We start from the raw sequence: 23,509 nt of genomic DNA, 5'->3' as shown, positions 1-23,509 counted from the left end.
ATAAACTTCTGGCATTTGCCTCCCTGAATATCTCCTTGTGTGTATGTAATTGCCTTCCTTCTAGTGTTTACATAAGTAAAGTACTCTTTGCTGTCTTTCTCATCTGCCTTCGCTTGTCTAACCTCCTTTGTGATTTTATTACAGAATAGCTTATATCTACCATAGGATTCTGTATCACCTGATAGTTTGTATGCATCCCATGCATTTTTCTTCTCTGCCAAGAGTCTCATTAGTTCATCTGACATCCATTTAGGTCATTTAGACCTTGAACAGTATTTCTTAATTGGTATTGAAAGCCTGGTAGCTTCCAAGATTAATTCTTTGAATGTTTCCCTAGAATTTTCTGTTGGTAACATCATCAGTTGGTTCCACTTTATAGAGTTTAAAAACTGTCTGAGACCACTGCAGTCATCATTATGAATCCAAAAACCCTTCCCGTTACCCCTGATGGTAGTAATATCTTTGAGTAAATCCCACATCTGCACACTGTGATCACTGCTACCTAGTGGTTCCTTTATCTGCAGATTCTTAATGCATGAATAATCACTGCAGATAATCAGATCAAGATTGTTACTCCCTCTGGTTGCCTCTTTAACATGAAGCTATAGGAAACAATCATCCAATAAATCCTTAATGCTTTGCTAGTGTGCGAGTGACCAACTCACAAGTTCCAGTCAATATCTGGGAAGTTAAAATCCCACATAATAAGAGACGGAGTTATTGGCCCACTCTATTTCTCTGTACAGTTGTACATTGTACTCATTAGAATGTACTCATTAGGCCTACAACATATTCCTACTCTGAATTCTGCTTTCCCAGTGCTTTGTCACATGATCAGGCAGATGGAGAGAGAGAGAGGGGAGGGGGGTGTTCCAGATAACATAGCATTAGAATAACAAATATAAATAAATAAATAAATTTTCTTTTATACTCCGGGATGACCAAACGGTTAGAGGAGTTTACAAGATACACAGAATACAAGAAACAGCACCATATTCAGCAGTCACTCAAAGCACGTGTACTTATGCACCCGCGCGCCTGACCACTAGGCTACTCAGTGAATTTATAATTATTCAGGATGTTTCATTATGGAAATAACAATCTAATGAATACTTTTTCAGTAATCAGAATGTTGATTCCAATAACTCAAAAACATCAACAGGCTTTCAAGGATGAAAACAATAAATACAAAAAATCTTTAGAACTGATGCAAGAAAATGAAGATAAATTGAAGAATAAAAGATAAAGCATTACTAAAATGTCAGAATGAGCTTATAATAAGCTCTTATAATATTAGTTAATACGGATATCATATTAGTATTAACCATACATTGCAAGAAAGCCCTGGGATTTTTGTTGCGCCGGAAAAAAAATAAATAAATAAGTAAAATAAATAAATAGTTCTGCCTTTCATAGGTGTTGATATAACTGACCTTTCAATTTTCTAAGCTGTCAGCTTCATCTACCATGAAGGTAACTTTTTACAGTGATATACAACTCTTTGGCAAAAAGAACATCATGTATGGTTGGGCCGTAACTTCCAAAATCTCTCTCTGTCTCTCTCCCCTCCCACTCCTTTTCCACTATCTTTAACTGAAATTAACATTAGCATTAGTTGAGGCATCAGATGCAAGAAAGCAAGCTTAAAAAACATTGGCCAAAAAAAAAATAAAAAAACCCTTCCCATTCCACCCATATCTTTGTCTAGTTCTGCCCTGAATTCATTTAAGCTATCAGCTTCCACAACAACAGATGAGTCTGTTCCAACAATCAACTACCTGCTGGTTAAACCAAATTCCTGCACATCTATTCAACAACTTCCCTCAATTTAAATCTATGCTCCTCGGGTTCGTAATCTGAGTAAGAGGAAGAATCTCATCAGCATTAAGCGTGTTCAAATAATTCAAGGCCTTATACACCTCAATCACATCACCTTGTAGTTGTCTGGTCTCCACACATTGCAGAATTTAAGCCTTTCTTTGTAAGCGCACCCCTTTGTTTTCCCTCAACTAAACTTGTTGCTCTTCTTTGTACTCGTTGTAGCAAGTCTACTTCCTTCCTAAAATGAGGTCCCAAGACTTGTACACAGTACTCACGGTATAGTCTGACCATCACCTTATGCCTGCTAACAAAATTCCTGTATATCATTGACAGGACTCCATGACTTGCTCTGGCAGCCTATTTGCACTACTCAGAGAACTTCATATCTGACTACACAGTTATCCCCATGTTTCTTCATTCTCCACTTCTCTGAGTGTAGTACCACAGTTCGTATGTTTCTCTGTGGTTACTGCTACCCATATGCAGTATTTTGCATTTGTCAATGTTAAACTTCAGTTGTCATTTCTCAGCCAGTCTGTCCAACTTTTATAGATCCTGTTGCAGTAGCATACAGTCTTTGCTGTCATTAACAACCCTGCCAACCTTTGTATCATCTGGGACATTAAGCTTAATATACCTTCATCCATATCATCGATAAATACACAAAACAACAATGGGCCCAGCACTAAACCCTGGTAGTTCCACAAAGAGCAGTGTCTGTTGATTACACTCTCTGTAGTCTCCCAGTGAACAATCCCTTAATGCCATTCTAGTCCAATTTGTACAGCAGCCTTCAGTGTGCAACATTATCAAAAGCTTTCCTGAAATCCAAGTATGTGGTATTAAAATTATTTTCTGCATTGAGTTCCTTTGTGACCACATTATAGTATCCAATCAAATTGGTTAGACCAGACTTCCCCTTAACAAACTCATGCAGTGTCTGAACTATTACTGCACTCTTTCTAGATGATCCTACAGGCTTCTTTAACCAGTGATTTCATTATTTTCCCCAGAACAGAAGTTAAACTAGCATGTCTGTAATTACTTGTGTCACCCTTTGATCATCCATTGTGAATTGGGGGATCACATTTCCACATCTCCATTCCATGGGGAATGGAGTATGCTCTCATAATTATGCTCCAAGTATGCACTCATAATCATGGCTAAGGGTTTGTTAGTTGCCTCCATTAATATAACTGGATAGATTCCATCCACCCCCAGGTGCCTTTCTTACGTTTAACTTCAACAATTTCTCCTCCACTTTGCAGTCCATGATTACAAAATCATTTAGCTCTCTGTTACAGTTTGATAAGCTTCTGTCTTCACTTTCCCTACAGAATTCTCCATGTGTGAATGTGATGCGAAATACTCATTCAGTTTGTCAGCTGTCTGAGCAGGATCATCAACAGTCGAACGATCAATATCAAGTAGACCAATCTTGTTCATCCCCTTCCTCCTAGAGGTTACATAAGTAAAGAAGTCCTTGCTGTTTTTCTTTGCATCCTTTGCCAAAGATTTCTCACAATCTGCCTTCGGTTGCCTAACTTCCTTATTGACTTGATTACAGACTAGGTTATATCTACCATAGGCTTCTGTGTTGCCTGATAATTTATATGCATTCCATGTATTTTTCTGCTCTCATGAGCCTCATTAGTTCAACTGACATCCATTTAAGCCTAAACCTTAAACAGTATTTCTTAGTTGGTATGAAAAGCCATGAATTCAGGTATGAATTCATTAATTCCTTGAAGGCTTCCCATATCGAATTTGCTTTTGGTAACACCATCAGTTGGCCCACTGTAAAGAATTTAAAAACTGTCTGAGACCACTGTAGTTACCTTTACGAAAGCAAAAATCCTTCCTTTTACCCTTGATGATAGTTACATCTTTAAGTAAATCCCACATCAGTATACTGTGATCACTGCTACCTAGCATTTCCTTTATCTACAAATCCTTAATGCATGAATATTCACTGCTGATAATCAGATCAAGTGTATTACTCCCTCTTGTTGCCTCTTGAACATGTTGCTGTAGAAAACAATCATCCAATAAATCCACAAAATCTTGCTAGTGTGCTGTGACTTACCACAAGTTCTAATCAATATCTGGAAAGTTAAAATCCCCCATTATAAGACATTCTGATTTACTGGCCTATTTATTTCATCAGAGTCATTATACCTATAACACACTCCTACTCTCATTTTCCCCTTTCTCAGCACTTATGTCACACCAAACGGACTGAACATTGCACTTTCCACAAATGTCAACTGGATGCATTTCTTTAGAGTTTGTGTTTCTTAACTAACAGGATAACCCCTCCTCCTTTTCTATACTGTCTGTACCCATTGTACTCCCCAATTTCCAATTCTGAATTGCGTATATCTGTGTGACACCATGTCTCTGATATTCCAACAATATCTGCCTTTGATGTCTTGACAAGCACTGCAAATTCATCATATTTATTTACTATACTTCTAGCATTGGAGTACGTGCAAGTATATATGTACCTGCTCTTACTATTAGTTACCCTAACACAGCCAATGTATTTACTTGTTTCAAGATGACTCCCAGCAGTCCTTAAAATCACCCAGCATTTTTCCAGGCTGCTGCTCATTCTAATGTAAGCATTGCAAGAATCACATTCGCCCCTTTTTACAACTACTGTTAATCTTTTAGTCTTTGAATTCCCCCAAGCTAGCATCAGCAAATATTCTTGCACCCTTTACATCTGTACTTTAGCTGTATAGAGTGAACAGCTTTCTGGAAGAAAAGTAATGCTGAGAGTGAAAGAGAGAAGACCAAGTTTTTTAGATGCAGAGGAAGCAATATATGTAATGTGCTGGTGCCAAGAGACATTAGATTCAGAATAATCCCCAAAAGAGATATATATATATATCATCTTGCCTAGAAATTGGAGTGTCACCAAAGATAAGCATAGGAGCAGAAGAATCCTTTTTGCGAGATATAAGACAAGGCTGAGTTTTAGAAGGATTGAAATCAACTAAGTTGTCTTTGCCCCACTGGAGAATTACATGGAGATTGGCATTTAAGGAATTGGTAGCAGATATTCTAAAAGTTGAAGCTGATTGAGCAGGGCAAGGTTTCTCAAACTGGAAAGTGTAATGCAATTTGCTATCATCAGCAAAACTATGGATAAGATTTCCAGTCAATGGAAGGGGAAAGAAGAGAAGTTAGAACAGAGAGAGCCATCTACCATCACCCTCAATGAGCAGTCAGAGAGAAAACTGGATAACCAATTACAAAAAAAAGTTGGCAAACTGTAAGATGGAAGCTTGTTTAGAAGACCTTCAAATAATGAAATCGCTGGAAAACTATCTAGGAAGGTTTCTAGATAGTTTGAGTTGGCAGTTAATTGATTTCTCCATTACTTTAGAAAGAGTAGAAGTAACTGCAATGGGACGATAATTGGATCGGAGCGATTTGTCACCCATTTTGGGAACTGGCTGGATAGAACAATTTCCAAGAAGGAAAAGCAACTGAGAATAAGAAAGTGAAAAAAGGCAGCAAAGAAGAAGAAGAATTATTTCAGGAGCACAGGTTTTGAGAAGAAGTGGAGAAATACCATCAGGATCTGGAGCTCTCTTAGCTTCAAAATTCGTCAAAATCCTTCTGGCATCATTTCGATGGACGACCACAGGAGGCATTGACTGGAGCAGGTTGGGAATGGTGGGAGGTGTTTTACTAAGATCATTAATACATGAGTTGGAAGAAAAATGGGATGCTAGCAGCTCAGCTTTATCCTTGGCTGAAGTGACAATAGACCCATCTGGTTTTGACAGGTGTGGGAGAAGGAATGGGCAAAAGTTCCTGCCAATAGCTTTAGCAAGAAACCAGAATGCTCAGCTACCATTACAGCAAGTTTTCTACTCTTAGCCTGTTCAAAATCTAGTTTGGACTGATTAATAACTGCTTTACAATTGTTGCAAGCTTTGGTGTAGGAAAATGAAACTGAAGAATTGTAAACAGCCAATTACGATATGCAACATTCTTCTCTTGAATAGCCTTAACTAGTACATTTATTGGAAAACCAAGGTTTAGATAAAGGACGAGATTTTAAAATGGAGTGTGGAATAAAGGATTCCATTCCTACAAGAATAAAGGACACTGACATGATCTGACGAAACGTTGACATCAGAAGTTTTGAAACAGTAATCCCACCAAGGAAAAGAAATCTCGCAGGTCATCCCATTTTGCATTCTTGTAATGCCAAACAACACGAGGTTGGGAACAGTCATGAGATAAAAGTTCCATTGGAGAAGAGAGAGTCACCAGGTTGTGATCTGAGGTGAATAAAGGACTACTCACTTTGACCGTGTATTTAGAAGGGTTCTTTTTTGAGAAAAAGATCAAGCATGTTTGCTGTAAGGTTAGGATTGTCTGGTATTCTGGTAGGTAAATGAACAATGTGTGAGGTCAAAAATTGCAAAAGTCTCAGCATCTCAACCAGGTGGGTTTGTGTGACTAGAAAATGGAAGCCAGTCGGAGTTATGAATATTAAAATCACCAAGCAAAATTACCCCACTGTTATGAAAGTTGGACTGGAGAAAGTCAAGTTGCAAAGAGAGGAAGTCGAAGAGTTCCAAATGATTAGTGGAGTTGGGAGAACGATAGAGAGACACAGATGAATTTGACAGAATGAGGTAAAAATATTTTAAGCCAGAGAAGATGGAAAAGAGGAGATTTGAAATTACCAAGTCTCTGACCGGGATTATCGGAATGGACATATACCACCTTTGAGGTGAAAGGAATCATACAGCGAATAATTTGGGCAACTGAGATGAGCAGTGGTTGATTCAACCGATAACTAAGGGTTTGGTAGACTGTAAGTGGAAATGGACATCATTGAGATGATGATGATTTCAACAGACCACACATATTTGTGAAATTAATTAGGAAGTGTTTGGAAAGTTTAAGTCTTTTTGCAGATAAGTTTGCTCTATTAGTTTAATTCATGGTGTCTTCAATAGTAAGAAAAAGTGTGTGGGGGGAGACATGCTGTATGAGGAAATGAATTTTTTGGATATGGCATACACATGGTAAGAATATAATCAGAACCTTGACATAACGTGGCTTCAACAATGCCCTCCCCTCCACATACACACTACTGGGATTCCCTCCAATCACAATCTGGCAGAGTAGAGGTATCAAGATTATGCACTAGCTGATACGGAAGCCTCATAGAGAGTTACCAATTGGTTCAGTCTGGTGTACTAACTAGCGGCTGGGCTGCGAACCCATTTTAGAGTTGTATCCTCGAAATGGAAGGAAGATTGGATCTCGCCATGATGTCTATCCTAGTCTCAAAAGTCATCAGTCATACTGCATGATGGAAGAGATGGGGTAGGGTTGACAGGAACTTAGCTCTGGAGAATAAACATGGGTTCCACCACTTCAAGCCTTCAATAAGAAAGTGGCGGTATTGCATAGGTTGATGAGTCATCTACCACCTAGTATTGCCTGGTAGCACAGAGGGGCAGCATTCCTTTGTGTGGGCGCCACACCTCGACCCAGGATTACTAACAGTGCAAGCAGAGGATTTGGCTGTTACAGATCATCCAGACTTTGTCGAAATTGGGTCCACTTGACTTGAGTGTCACCCGAATATCAGTTCCATCAGTGTTTTAGACTCCCATGTAGCAAGCACAATTTGTCTGGCCTATCTGAGAGAATGTCTGCAACAGCCATGAACAAAGCTTGACCAAGGATTATTGGGCGCCAATAATTCTTGGTCAAGGATTTAAAAATCTGCAGATAAAGGAACCACTTGTGGCAATGAACACAGTGTACTGATGTGGGATTTACTTAAAGATGTAACTAACATGAGTTGTAAAGGGAAGGGTTTCTGTTTCATAAAGCTGACTATACTTGTCTCAGACAATTTTTAAATTCTATACAGTATGACCAACTGATGATATTACCAAGAGCAAATTCTAAAGGGAAAGTATTCAAGGAAGTTATCTTGGAAGCTACTAGGCTTTTAGTTTGATCAAAGAAATACTGTTCAAGGTGTAGGCCTAAATGGATGTCAGATGAACTAATGACACTCGTGGGAGAGAAGAAAAACACATGGGATGCATATAAATTATCATGTGACCCAAAAGCCTATGGTAGATATAAGCTAATCTGTAATCAAGTCACAAAGAATGTTAGGCAAGCAAAGGTGGATTATGAAAAATCTGACAAAGGATGCAAAGTAAAACAGCAAAGACTTCTTTTCTTATGTAAATTCTAGGAGGGAGATGAATCAGTTAGCATCATTAGCATCAGCAGAGGCATATGATGCAAGAAAGCAAGCTTACTCAGCATCAGCCAAAAAAAAAAAAAAAAAAAAAAAAAAAAACACACACCACACTCCCATTTCACCCCTCCGTTCGTTCAAAATACCTGTCCAGTTGAGCTTTAAATTTGTTTAGGCTATCAACTTCAACAACAAGTGATGGAAGTCGGTTCCACCAACCAACCAACCACCCACTGGCCAAAGGCAAATTTCCACACATCTACCCGACATCCGTCCTTCCTCAGTTTGAATTTATGCCCTCTGAGGTGATTATTCTGAGCAAGAGGAAGAATCCCATTGGCATTGAGCATGCTCAAACCATTCAAAGCCTTATACACCTCTATCAGATCACCTCGCCGGTGCCTAGACTCCAGACTCTGTAATTTGCAAAACTTAAGCCTTTCTTCGTAAGAGCAACCCTTTGTTCCATTCACTAATCTTGTTGCCCTTCTCTGTACCCGTTCCAGCAGCTCTACATCCTTCTTGAAATGAGGCCTCCAGACCTGTATACAGTACTCAAGATGTGGCCTAACCATTGCCTTATACAAGGGAATAATCACCTCCTTATCCCTGCTAGAAAAATTCCTGTATATCATTGACAAGACACCATGAGCTACTCTTGCAGCTCGTCTGCACTGCTCAGAGAACTTCATATCTGCCTGCACAATTACCCCAGGTCCTTTTCATTCTCCACCACTGTCAGTGTAGTACTGCAGAGTTGATACATTTCTCTGGGGTTACTGTTTCCCATTTGGAGTACTTTACATTTGTCAATGTTAAACTTCATTTGCCACCTCTCAGTCCATCTGCTCAACCTTTCCAGATCCTGTTGCAGCAGCATAGTGTCAGTAGTGTCCTTGACACCCTGCCTACCTTTGTATCGTTTGCAAACTTGGACATTAAGCTTGATATACCATCATCAATATCATTTATAAATACAGAAAACAATAATGGACCAAACACTGAGCCCTGAGGGACTCCACTAATAACATTAGACCAGGACGAGCAGTGTCCATTGATTACCATTCTCTGTCTTCTCCCCCTCAACCACCCCATTATCCATAGCAGCAATTTGCCTCCAATGTCACACTGCTCCAATCTGTGCAGCAGTCTTCCATGTGCAACAGTATCAAAAGCTTTTCTAAGATCCAAATATATAATATCAAAGTTATTCCCTGCATCCAGTTCTTTTGTGACTACATCATAGTATCTAATCAAATTGGTCAGGCAAGACCTGCCCTTAACAAAACCATGCTGCGTCTGAGCTATAACTGAATTCTTGTCTAGATGATCCTGCAGTGCTTCTTTAACCAGTGCCTCCATAAATTTACCTGGAACAGAAGTTAAACTAACAGGTCTATAATTACTTGTGTCAGCCTTTGATCCTCCTTTGTGAATTGGGGTTACATTTGCACATCTCCAGTCTATAGGTACCTCCCCTGAGTCTAAACAAGCTCTCATAATTATGGCTAGGGGTTTGCTTACTTCCTTTGCTGCCTCCTTTAATATAACTGGATAGATCCCATCCACCCCAGGTGCCTTTTTTATGTTTATCCTCAACAATCTCTCCTCCACTTTCCTCTCAGTTATTACAAAATCATCCAGCTCACTGCCAATGTTTACTTTACCTACATCATTCTCCTTCCTGAATAACTCCTCATGCATGAATGTAGATGCAAAATACTCTTTTAGATTGTTAGCCACCTGAGCAGGATCCTCAACTGTTGAACCGTCAATATCCAGTGGACCAATCTGATTCATCCCTTTCCTTCTTGAGTTTAAATATGTAAAGAACTCTTTTCTGTTTTTCTTTGCATCCTTTGCCAAGGATTTTTCGTAGTCTGCCTTTACCTGCCTAATCTCCTTTGTGACTTGGTTACAGACCAACTTATATCTATCATAGGCTTCCATGTCACCCATTAATTTGTATGTATCCCATGCATTTTTCTTCTCTGCCACATGTCTCACTAGTTCATCTGACAACCATTTAGGCCTAAACCTTGAACAATATTTCTTAGTTGGTATGTAAAGCCTGGTAGCCTCCAAGTTTAGTTCCTTGAATGCTTCCCATTTTGAGTTTGCTGTTGGTCCCACTGTATAGAATTTAAATACTGTCTCAGACCATCATAATCGCCTTTACGAAAACAAAAACCCTTCCCTTTACCTCTGATGGTAGTTACCTCCTTGAGTAATTCCCACTTCAACACACTGTGATCACTGCCACCTAGTGGTTCATTTATCTGCAGATTCTTAATGCATGAAGAATCACTACTGATAATCAGATCAAGAGTATTGCTCCTTCTTGTTGCCTCATGAACATGCTGATGTAGAAAACAATCATCCAGTAAATCCACAAAAGCCTTGCTAGTGTGTGAGTGACCAACCCACAAATTCCAGTCAATATCTGGGAATTTAAAATCCTCCATTATAAGACTCTCTGATTTACGCCCACTCTATTTCCCTGTACAATATCTTATTATACTCATCAGAGTCATTAGGCCTATAGCACACTCCTACTCTCAATTTTGATTTCCCTATGCTTATGTCACACCAAACTGACTCGACAATGCCCTCTCCATCGATGTCGACTGGCTTCACTTCCTTGGACTTTATGTGTTTCTTAACTAATAGCATAACCCCTCCTCCCCTCCTGTCCTGTCTATCCTTTCTATACACATTGTATTCCCCAAATTCCAGTTCCGCATTACTTATATCTGTGTGACACCACGTCTCTGATATCCCAACAATATCTGCCTTTGATGTTTTGAGCAATACCTCAAATTCATCAAATTTATTTACCAAACTCCTAGCATTTGTGTACACGCAGGTATACATGCACCTGTTTCTATTCTTAGCTACCCTAACACAACCCATGTGTTTACTTGTACCGCAATGACTCCCAGCAGTCTCTGAAATATCCTGCATCTTGTTTTTCTGGCTTCTGCTCATTTCAATAGAAGCAGTGCAAGGATCACTTCCACCTCTGCCAGTGGCTACTGTTAATCTATTAGTCCTCTATTAGCTTATATTAGTATGGTAGATATAAGCTAATCTGTAATCAAGTCACAAAGGATGTTAGGCAAGCAAAGGTGGATTATGAAAAATCTGACAAAGGATGCAAAGTAAAACAGCAAAGACTTCTTTTCTTATGTAAATTCTAGGAGGGAGCTGAATCAGTTGGTTTGACTGTTGATGATCCTGCTCAGGTAGCTGACAAACTGAATGAGTATTTTGCCTCTACATTCAAACATGAGGAAATCTCTAGGGAAGTGGAGATCAGAAGTTTATCAAACTCTAACAGGGAACTAAATTATTTTGTAATTACTGAGAGGGAAATGGAGGAGAAATTGTTGAAGTTAAACATAAGAAAGGCATCAGAGGTGGATGGGATCTATGCAGTTATATTAAAAGAGGCAGCAAAGGAAATAAGCAAACTCTTAGCCATAATTATGACAAGGGGGAAGTCCCCCACAGACTGGAGATGTACAAATATATCCCCAATTCACAAAGGGAGATCAAAGGGTGACACGAGTAATTACAGACTTTGTTAGTTTGACTTCTGTTCCAGGGAAAATAATGGAGTCACTGGTTAAAGAAGCATTGCAGGATCATGTAAACAAGACAGCAGTAATAATTCAGACACAGCATGGGTTTGTTAAGGGGAAGCCTTGTCTTACCAATTTGATCAGTTACATGCTATAATGTGGTCACAAAGGAACTGGATGCAAAGAATAAATTTGATATCATATACTGGATTTCAGGAACGTTTTTGATATTTTTGCTGCTATGGATAAAGGGATGGTTGAGTGGGAGGAGACAGAGTGGTAATCAGTGGACTAATGTTATTAGTGGAGCCCCCAACCCGGGTTTGGTGTTGGACCCACTGTTGTCTTCTACATTTATCAGTGATATTGATGAAGGTATATCAGGCTTAATGGCCAAGTTTGCAGATGATACAAAGGTTGGCAGAGTTGTTAATGACAGTATGCGACTGCAACAGGATCTAGAAAAGTCGGGCAGATGGGCTGAGAAGTGGTAATTCAAGTTTAACAATGACAAATGCAAATTACTGCGTATGGGTTGTAGGAACCTCAGAGAAATGTACCAACTCTGTGGTAAGACACTCAAGGGATTGGAGAATTTAAAATATGTGGGGTAATTGTGTAGTCAGATATGAAATTTTCTGAGCAGTGCTGCCAGAGCAGCTGATGGGTTTTTTCAATGATATACAGGAATCTTGCTAGCAGGGATAAGAATGTGATTATCCCCGTGTAATAAGGCAGTGCTCAGGCCAGAACTTGAGTACAGTCGGTCCTCGTATAACACGTGTTTGCATTACACGAATTCGATCATACACGATTTATAAATAGGGGAACGTTATCTTATATAACACGAACCGAATTCGCTTATACACGATTCGCCTTTGTGTTTACAAGAAATGGCAGTCGAATGCGGAATCACTCCAACTGAACGCAACACGATAGGAACGAAGAAGATTCTGAAAATGTGTTTATGTGTTTTATATCAGTGAAGGGGAAACACATTTCACCATAATAACGTAAAAACTAACACAATTCCAGCTATCGATATAATCGCAAATGCAATTAGATGGAGTTTACTACCAGTTTATAACAGATTCCACTAGCAGAAACGCAACTGGAAATTGTTTTTATTGTTTTATGGTAGTAACCCCCAGAAATGTGCTTTAGTAAAATGTGAGGTGTTAATAGTGTATCTCGGCCTTTACGGTGTTGTTTATTCAGTTGCTATACGCGCGCAGCTTTGCTTATGTGCATCAAGCATGCCTCCTCGTTTTGTAATTGTGCTTTATTCCCTAAAAATGAGTAAAATACTTAAAAGGTGTAAAAAGGAAGCGTCCTGGCTAACGCACTGCAGATTCAGAGAGAAAAAAAAAAGAAGCAATATCGATAAACAGAGGCGGACTGGGTCAAAAATTCTTACCCGGGAAAATTTGTAGTGGCCTCATACTACGGTTTATGGCCAAAATCCTACACCGGCCTCCGGCCCACCGTGGTTTCCCCCGTAAGGCTTATGGCCAGTCCGCTTCTGTCGATAGAAAAAAAATATGAAATTGTGAAACGCTTTGAGCGAAATAAAAGACCATGTGATATTGCACGTGCTACAGACCTAAATGAGGCAACGTGGAGAATTACAAAGAATGCAGAGAAAATAAAAACAACTTTCATAGCGGGAACAACTCAAAGTGTAATTAAAATCCATTAGATTAAGACACAAAGAATTGGAAGAGATGGAACGGCTGTCATCTGTTTGGATAGAAAATCAAACAAAAAGCAAGTTTGCTTACGATAGAAGCAAAAGCATTAGCAATATTTTATTACGACTTACGTATTATAATTTATACTTACGTATTATAAAATACGTAAGTATTTTATTACGACTATTTTATTTAATATAATAAATTTTTTACGAATAAAATACGTATTTTATCCGTAAAAAATACTTTTTTAGTATTAAAAATACTAAAAATACTTTATTATAATATAATATTATTTTTATTACGTATTTTAATCGTTATAAAATACTTACGTATTTTATAACGATTAAAATTACCCGATTATTTATTGTGTTTGGTAATGTTTTGGTTCCAAATGTGTGTTCAATCTTGGGTGGTCGGCACCTAACCCTACTTTTCCCATAGGGGCTGTTGTTTATATTGCACGATTTTGCATTGCACGAGGGTTTCTAGGAACGCAACTATCGTGCTATACGAGGACAGACTGTACTGCATACAGGTCTGGAGACCTGATTTTAGAAAGGATGTAGAGCTGCTGGAAAGAGTACAGAGAAGGGTAAGAAGATTGGTGAGGGGTGAAGGGAGCCCTCTTACCAAGAAAGGTTTAAGTTCTGCAAATTGCAGCGGTTGGAGACTAGGCATCTGCGAGGTGATCTGATTGAGGTGTACAATTCCTTGAATGGTTTGAGCATACTCAATTCTGATGGGATACTTCTGCTTGCTCAGATTAAGAACCAGAGGGGGCATAGATTCAAATTGAGGAAAAACAGTTGTAGAATAGATGTGCATAAATTTGCTTTTAGCCAGCTGGTGGTTGATTGCTGGAACAAACTTCCATCTGTTGTTGTGGAAGTTGATAGATTAAATAAATTCTAGGAAGAATAGGACAAAGTTTTGGACTAATGGGAGTTATTTGTTGTTATTTGGTTTTTTTTTTTTTTTTTAGGAGCATTCGCAACTAAGGCCATATTAATAAATAAATAAATCTTCTGTTTATACTCCGGCACGACAACCAAGTCAGTAGAGTTTACAATAAATCGTCAATACAAATATTTATCGTATTTAGTAGTCACGGGCTTGAACCCCGGTCCACTCAAGGAATGCGTACTATGCACTCTCGCTCCTGACCACTGGGCTACGTCAGGCCTTATATATTATTCCGGGGATATGCGGTGGTCATTCCCTGATCTTTCCGCATCCTCCATATTTGGTCACGGGCTCGAACCCCAGTCTAATAGATGGGAGATATGGGAAAGGGTGTTTTTTTTTTTTGCTGATGCTGTGTAAGCTTGCTTTCTTGTATCATATGCCTCAGCTAATGCTAACGTTCAGTTACCCATAAAGGAAAAGAGACAGGGTGGGGGGGACTTTATTTTGTTAAGTTTTAATTGTTCACTAATGTATCTTAATGACTGCTGATACGTGTGGGTTTTTTTTTTTTTTTTTCAATGGGATATCTGTAAGTGTATCATCCAGAAAGTCAAAATGTGAAAAATTTGTTGAATAAGAATCATTGTTCAATGATGCTTATGACATTACTAAAGGGAGGAAACATACAGTGAGCATTCACAGATTTTTTTTTTTTTTCTAATACATACCAGTAATGTGGGAAAACGAGAATTCCATATATTTATATTATGCAGTGTAATGAGTTGTCATATAATGAGATTTATATAGGAAGGGAACAAAATCAGACTTCTTTTCCAACATTCATTGCTGAAATTTCAGTTTCAGCAATGAAACTGGTATTTCATTAAGATGGAGAATGTCTTTTGCCCCTCACTGTCATTCTAGAGTTGGTAACCCAGTTCATCTCTTTTTTTTTTTGCAAAAAATAGTAAAATTACATTGAAAATGGAATTTTACATCAGATAAACATATATGTATTACTGCTTGCAGTAATACGTGTGTTTATCTGATGTAAAATTCCCCCAATGGTGTCAGTTTTTCTGAACCTTTAAATGCCTCTTCAGTAATATTAGCAATGATCAATGAATCACTTTATTCAAGTGTATTCCAAGAATTAATCTACCTTCTGTGATCTAATTAACAAGTTAGACCACACCGTTAAAATTTCCCCCAGAAATCCTTGCAGTACACAAATCTTGAGGTCCCCAAGTGCCAAGCATTTCTTGAGTGCAATTAATCTCACATTTTTTTAGTTCAGTAATTATAACTTGCACTCCCTTGATATGTGACTAATGACGTATCATACTACTTCTTTCTAACAGTGTGCTGCTATCTTACTTTTTTAATCACTTAGCCACTGGTTGGCAGTGCTGCTGCCTACGTGTGGGGAGGTGGGAAACCTGGGTGGAAAGAAGATATTTCCCAGGGGCTAAAAGGAGGAAAGCATGGAAATGCAAATTGACTGCAATGAGACAAGATGAATGCCATACTCTTAACTTGAATAAGACTGTACAGACACACAGCAACAGGAATGCCCAGCTTTCCTTATGTTTCACTCTCTATCCGTCAAGTCTACTATGTCTCCATTTCTCAAAGAGGAATGTTTGACAAAATGTTTAGAAAATGCAGCAGGTTCATCAAAAATGGTGATAAATCTGGTGATTTACTGATTGAAACTGCAAGTTGTAAGCATTCTGAGACTGTTTACACTTACAAACTTTGGTCACATATGAGGTGTAAGCCAGAAGTTTCTGGACTGGCCACCTGGAGCACTAACCACAAGGATACCAGTGCACCAGTAGAACATTAGGCTGTTGTGTAATAGGTGTTTAAGCATGTTTCTATTGAGTGTGTCTTGCAGTTTTTGTAGTCAAGTAAGATGGCAGAGTTAAGGAACAGTAAACATGCATCAAATTTTGTCAAAACTTAGGGAAAACAGTCTGACACTTGTGAAATGCTCAAACAAGCATTTGGTGACGATGATGCTGTGGGTAGAACAGAAATTTCAGTTGAGGATTTTGAGTTCGGGTCACTCATCGATGGGATCACAGTATACAATTAATGATATTTGTGACATTTTAGGTGAAGTGCTGCAAAACTTGTGCCACTTCTGCTGAGTGATAAACAAAACACAGCTTTCTGTGTGCAGGGACATGCAGAAAATGACAAACTTCTGTTCCAAGGTCATAACAGGGGATGCAATCTAGAAATCAATCAAAATGCTCTTGACAAATGCCAAGGGCATTTTGATTCTTTTCTTTAACAGTGAGGGAATTGTTCATCAGGATCGACTCTTACATCATAAGAATGCAGTCCCATAACCTTCCTTTCTCTGTTAAAAGACTTGGATGTCATTAGAATTCTACAACAAATGAGACTTCATTACAAGATGAGCAGGAAAAATCAAAAAAATTTTGCTATTTATGGATAACTGCACCACTCAATGCCAAATGAATAGCTTACATGTAATGATTGTTGACTATCTGACATCTGATGTGTCACAGTTAATTATTAGCATTAGTAGAGGCAAGAAAGCAAGCTTATATCATCAGCCAAAAAAAAAAACCCTTCCCATTTCACTCCAAATGTTTGTCTAGTTCTGCCTTGAAATTATTTAAGTTGCTGACCTACACTACAACAGATGGAAGTTTGTTCCAACTATCAACCAACTGTTGGCTAAAGGCAAATTTCTGTACATATATTCTACTATTGTCTTACCTCAATTTGAATTTATGCTCCCTCAGATGAGTAATGGATAAAGGGGTGGTTGAGGGGGAGAAGACAGAGAGTGGTAATCAATGGACACTGCTCATCGTGGACTGATGTTATTAGTGGAGTCCCTCAGGGCTCAGTGTTGGGTCCATTATTGTTTTCTGTATTTATAAATGATATTGATGATGGTATATCCGGCTTAATGTCCAAGTTTGCAGACAATACAAAGGTTGGCAGGGTTGTCAAGGACACTACGGACACTATGCTGCTGCAACAGGATCTGGAAAGGTTGAGCAGATGGGCTGAGAGGTGGCAAATGAAGTTTAACATTGACAAATGTAAAGTACTACACATGGGAAACAGCAACCCCAGAGCAACGTATCAACTCTGTGGTACTACACTGACAGTGGTAGAGAATGAAAGGGACTTGGGGGTGGTTGTGCAGGCAGATATGAAGTTCTCTGAGCAGTGCAGACGGGCTGCAAGAGTAGCTCATGGAGTATTGTCAATGATATACAGGAATTTTTCCAGCAGGGATAAGGAGGTGATCATTCCATTGTATAAGGCGATGGTCAGGCCACACCTAGAGTACTGTATACAGGTCTGGAGGCCTCATTTCAAGAAGGATGTAGAGCTGCTGGAACGAGTACAGAGAAGGGCAACAAGATTAGTGAATGGAACAAAGGGGTGCTCTTACGAAGAAAGGCTTAGGTTTTGCAAATTACAGTGTCTGGAGACTAGGCACCAGCGAGGTGATCTGATAGAGGTGTATAAAGCCTTGAATGGTTTAAGCATGCTCAATGCTGATGGGATTCTTCCTCTAGCTCAGAAAAATAACCTGAGAGGGCATAAATTCAAATTGAGGAAAGACAGATGTAGGATAGACGTGCAGAAATTTGCCTTTAGCCAGCGGGTGGTTGGTTGGTGGAACAGACTTCCATCCCTTGTGGTGGAGGTTGATAGCCTAAATAAGTTTAAGGCTCAGCTGGACAGGTATTTTGAACGAACAGAGGGGTGAAGTGGAAGTGGGTTTTTTTTTTTTTTTTTTTTTTTTTTTGGCTGATGCTGCATAAGCTTGCTTTCTTGCATCAAATGCCTCTACTAATGCTAATCTGAGCCAAAAGAAGAATCCCATTAGCATTGAGCTTGCTCAATCCATTCAAGGCTTTATATATCTCAATCAGGTGCCTACTCTCCAGGCACTGCAATTTGTAGAAATTAAGCTTTTCTTGGTAACACCAACCTTTTGTTCCGCTCACCAATCTCATTGCCCTTCTCTGTACTCGTTCCAGCATCTCTACATCTTTCCATTGTCTTACCTCAATTATACAAAGGGACAATCATCCCCTTATCCCTGCTAGCAAAATTCATGTATATCATTGACAAGACACCATGAGCTACTCTTGCAGCCTTTTTGCACTGCTCAGAAAACTTCATATCTGACCATCCCTTTATCCATTGAAGCAACTTACCCTTAATGCCATACCTCTCCGATCCCGGTTAATCGAGAGTCTGTTGTAATTCCTAAATAGTTCATTGTCATTTATAATACTGCATAAAAACAGAAATTGTCCTCAGAAAATTAGGGGACTAGTTCTCGTTGTTTGTCTGTATAATGAGAAAAAAACATCCTATGTGCTAGAAGATTTTTTGACTTAAGTGTAGAATCAAGGAGTTCTGCCGATTACTTTGGTAAATTTAAATCTCTTGCCAGATCATTGAGGGTTGGACTAAATGTCTCCAGATGAGTAGACTTCAATTTCATCTTCAGAAGCTTCACTTTCAGCACTCTGCTGCGACATTATCCAACATAAGTGGAGAGCATGGAATTGGCAGGTTATCTCCATGTGGGACTGATCTAATGCCAGATGGAATACACATTGCCTTTCTTTGCATTGTAGCCCTCTACATTACAGCGGTTTTTTTTGGCTCCCTCCTACAAATCATGGGAATTGCAAGTGGCATAGCTTCTTTTTACCGTTTTTCCACAATTTCAATTTGGCAAACTTTATATGGAGCCAATTGTTTATCTTGGTCCCAGAGACTCCTAAATAAGCATAATACAATTTTTTTTTACAAAATTCTGTAATAGCTTGTCTTTGCACAAGCACTACATAACTTCCACCAATATAACAAAATTAGTTTGGATTGTTCAAACACTTGCATTTTACTCTTTTCAGCACAAGTTTTGATGCCATAACCTCAGAAATAAATGACTGAAGCAGCTTTGCCAACATTTGAAGGATTAGTTCACAAATCCCCATCATTTAATCCTAACTTGATACACCCAATAATACAACTCATGACATCAACTTAAGTGATGTGTAAAAAAATAGTAGGCAATAGAAAAAACTGAATATTTCTGAAAGCAGTATAAAAAACTGAGTTAAAAACGGCTATTAGTTTACACACATCAAAAACCATGCACATGATCTATTTTTTTAATATTTGTAGTGCTCCCATTTATGATACTGTCCTGCTGGGTCTTGGAAGATGAAATGGATGGTAAAAAAAAGTAAAGTGCACCCATTACAACCCACTGCAGGATGGAAGCCTCCTCAACAATTCATGCTGAGGGAAAATGGACCATAATCTGCCACGCTGGTTCCAGTGTGGGTTGACAGATCGACCGTATTCAGCAGTCAGGGACTTGAACCCCCGTCTTCCACTTCATTTTTACCATTTGATTGAATGATACTTCACCAATTAGCACATCGGCATATGCAGTTTGAAATCCATTTGCTGCTCTCAAAATTTGTGTTTATTTTTCATTTATACAGCTTTTTAATCCCTTTATTCACACATTTGGAAAATTGAAGTTAATCAGGCTATATAAATGCCAACTGTTCGCTACAACAATACCAGAACTGAAACATTGTTATACTCAGGTGTAAGTTGGGAAAATTGAAAAGGAAGAATTTGAACCATGGAACTGTTTACCTCAAGACCGCAAAGTTTTCTAAATTATTTTATCCAGTCTCTATCACCTATGCCCAATTGTCTAGATCTTATTTGTTTCTTTTTTTCTGACCTCATGATCTATTTTTTTAATATTTGTAGTGCTCCCATTTATGATACTGTCCTGCTGGGTCTTGGAAGATGAAATGGATGGTAGTTAAAGTTTATGAATCGCTGATAGCAGCAGTTTATTTCTTATGTAACTCAAACTTTTAAAGGTAAATAAGCCACTGCCTAACTAACTTTAAATACACTACAAAAAAGGGCTAAAAATCTACCTAATATCCAAAATATTGATGAACAGCCTCTGAGGTGGGGAGGTGGCTCTTTGGGGCCATTCTCTTCAAAAGAACTGACAATGACTAAGATAATTTAACCTTTCAATTTGAATCTTGTGCACAAGTTCACAGAACCTCCAAGGCAGAGTCAAAACATATGATGTATTTTTTTTTTTTTTGTTGGTAGTGTTTTATAAATTATTTCATTAAATTTATTGTTTTTAAAATTTTTTTTATCATTCTTATTGGATTGAGTTGGCAAACTTCTTCCATAATTACAATACAACGGAAAAAATAAAGATCATTTGGTAAATAATATATTCTGTAACTAAAGATGCTATGGCAGTGATAAACAATTGAATTTTAACAGCCCCAAGGAAAAGTCAATTACTACATTGATTTAAGCGATCTAGGACAGGGGCTTTTCTCAACGGCTGGTCTGTAAAACGTTTACTGCTATATGCCCAACCTAAATCAGCATCTAGCAGTCCTCAAAAGGGTTTAGAATGATCTAGAAAATATAAAAGAAAATAAGATCTAGAATATATATAATTCACTACCGAATGAGTTATTTTTAACCACTGCCATCAGCCCTTACCACATTACTGATAACAGTGGACCTTGGTGGTATTATTTTGCATTCCCTCATGCAGTACTGTGCAAGACCTACTAATTGTTTACACGTGGTAGTCTTGTATTCAGCTTAATGAGGTTATGCAGAGTATGATTTCTCAAATTCCTTGTTTGTCTTTATTACACTGTTTAAAACCTGTAGTAGTGTGACTGAGGAATCATGTTTATTTAAAAATCAGAGAGCTCTTTACAACTACACATAACTTTTCATTTCTAATCCTATTGAGTTATGGAAATAAGTCTGTAATTCCTTTTCCACCATTGTGATACAATAACAATTCAAAATTGTTCACTTTTTGAAGTCAACTTTAATTTTAATCTATTATGAACACTAAAAAATCAATTTTTTTATACTGAGAACATTTTTTTAAAAGAAACCCCACCTCTGACTGCACTTTACACAGGTGCTTTAGACATGTTTATTAACATCTTCACTGTTGGCAAACAAAACTTGAAATAAATAAGAATCAAAAAGCCTACATGCTTCAGTGGTTGGATAATAGCAATAAACAAACATCTGACATAGCCGAAGCATTGATATTGCTAGCATGCACGATAACTGGACAATAAAAAAGTCGCTAAACTTAAATTCATGTTGTAGAGCCCTTGATTATTAAGCTTACTGCAGTTACATGCAGGAAGCTTAATAAGGCCTAAAAAACTTTTTTATGGTAAAATTTTTTAAAAACTAAACAATTAATGATATAAATCAAAAGTCAAATCAGTAATGAAAGAAAACAAATTCACATTGACATCACTTTAATGGATTTTTTATTTTCAAATTTAAGTTTTGTTTTGGGGGACATTCATCACCAACATGCCTGGCAGAGGGTTAATCATGATCTTACAGTACTGTGTTTGTTGCTCTGACCAAACACCACTATCATTATCTATTTTTAAGTATTTATCCGGGTGTGCATTTTAGTTTCTATCCTGTAAAAATATATAAAGCATAAAGAGCTGTTGGACAGAATTTTGGAAACAACTAGTAAAAGACAATAGTGTGGTAGTGGGCTGTGTGCAGCCAGGAATCCATAAAACTTTGGAAGTGTCACCATTCATCTGTAACCAGTGGTTCTCTAACTTTTTTGCACCCCCCTATAAAAAGCATTATTCAGACTAGTGATTTGTATGATCCATTAAGGAAGGTAATAATAATTAATTGCATGTTTATCCCAAATCCAATTAAAACTTTTTAGTTTAATTAATTCAACAAAACTAGTGAACTTGAGCTAATGATACCAGCAAGTCTGATATTTTTTGCAAGGGTCTTAGATACCACATTTAGTAACTACTTCACTGTTCAATAAATTCTTAATGCGATGAATGAGCTTGATGAAGTGATAACAGTTTCCCAGTGTCTGGTTTAAAGTCACTTAGCAGGAGTCTTAAACCACCTTTGGTAATCTGGCGGTCAATTTTTCTTTGCTCAGAGAGAAATTGGATGACCACACAAAACCAGAATAAAATAATTATGTACAACTACTTACCAAACATATGCACAAACCTGCTCTTACCAATGACTGGCTATCTTGTATCAATTGTGAATCATAAATACAAAGTGACTAAAGGAAACAGCTTTAAAAGTGAAAGAGCAGTAAAACTTAAAATACAAAATAAGGATAGTGTTTTGCCCTAGACTCTAACCTTACAAAGTACCTGATCAATTGGTACTTTGTAAGCACTTTTCTCATAGATGGTAAGGGAAATCAGGCCAGCCCAAGGTCAACATGCATCAAACCATTTCAAAACTGCTGGACTCCACAAACAAAGTATAGATTCTTTCCTTCAAAACGATGGACCATGCAGCACACTATATCACCTTGTCGGTGTTTATCAGTCAAAGGTGTAACACTACTGGACAACCTAATGTAGTCATGTATATGTGATACCAAAGTGTTTCCATTATTCTGTCCACCACCAATATTTTCTCTACTTAAATTAAGAAGTGACATTCACGCATTTTTTTTCTCTTGAACTTAGGCACTTATATGGGATAGTACTAACGGACAGTGTCTTCATAAACTGAAAACTAGTTCTCCTGTTTTGGACATTATTCCTTTTCGAATCAACCAAAATTCTTTTCTTGGGACCCTTACCGAGAAAACTTTAAGACTTTATAGGTGGAATGATGTATGAAGAAAAATCTGTGAAAAACTAATTTTTCTGTATTAATGATATACAACTTTGCCATGTCATAAACTGATAGAAATATTTTAGATTAATTGTGAATGTAAATTTGGTATCATGTTCACTGATGAAATAAACATTATTTTATTATCTGTATCAAGGGATCATTGTTAATTATTATTTTAATTAAAAATAGCAGACTTGTAGAAAGTTGTGCTTAAAAAAACAAACAAACAAACACTGGAATGGCTTAGGCTATAGCACACTAAGTTCTTGTGATCGAAGTGATCTTTTGTGACAGTTATATTGCATAAATAGCCGTTGCTGAAGTAAGAAAATTCCATGAAACGTTTGAATCCATAATGTATATGATGTTACTTAATGCAATAAGAATATTTTTCATATGACAATGCTTTTTTGTCTTTTCTATTTCATGAACATTACATTATTTTGTTGTTTAAAAAATACATAAGAGTTTACCTGAATACTTCTTCA

General features: G+C 37.8%; 1 protein-coding gene across 1 annotated transcript in view; it reads left to right on the top strand.

The window, feature by feature from the left end:
• LOC150087014 (E3 ubiquitin-protein ligase rfwd3.L-like) overlaps positions 1-23,023 on the top strand; it is an 85,714-nt gene extending 62,691 nt beyond the window's left edge. Inside the window, exon 4 of the mRNA XM_090372346.1 lies at positions 22,868-23,023. Within this exon, the coding sequence (XP_090228472.1) occupies positions 22,868-23,023 (156 nt within the window). The remainder of the gene's footprint in view (positions 1-22,867) is intronic.
• Positions 23,024-23,509: the final 486 nt, after the last annotated feature.

This window comes from Mastigoproctus giganteus, chromosome 4 (assembly GCF_048544385.1).
Source record: "Mastigoproctus giganteus isolate SK-2022 chromosome 4, ASM4854438v1, whole genome shotgun sequence".
Taxonomy (NCBI): Eukaryota; Metazoa; Arthropoda; class Arachnida; order Uropygi; family Thelyphonidae; genus Mastigoproctus; species Mastigoproctus giganteus.
This window is presented reverse-complemented; position numbering and strand designations above follow the sequence as displayed.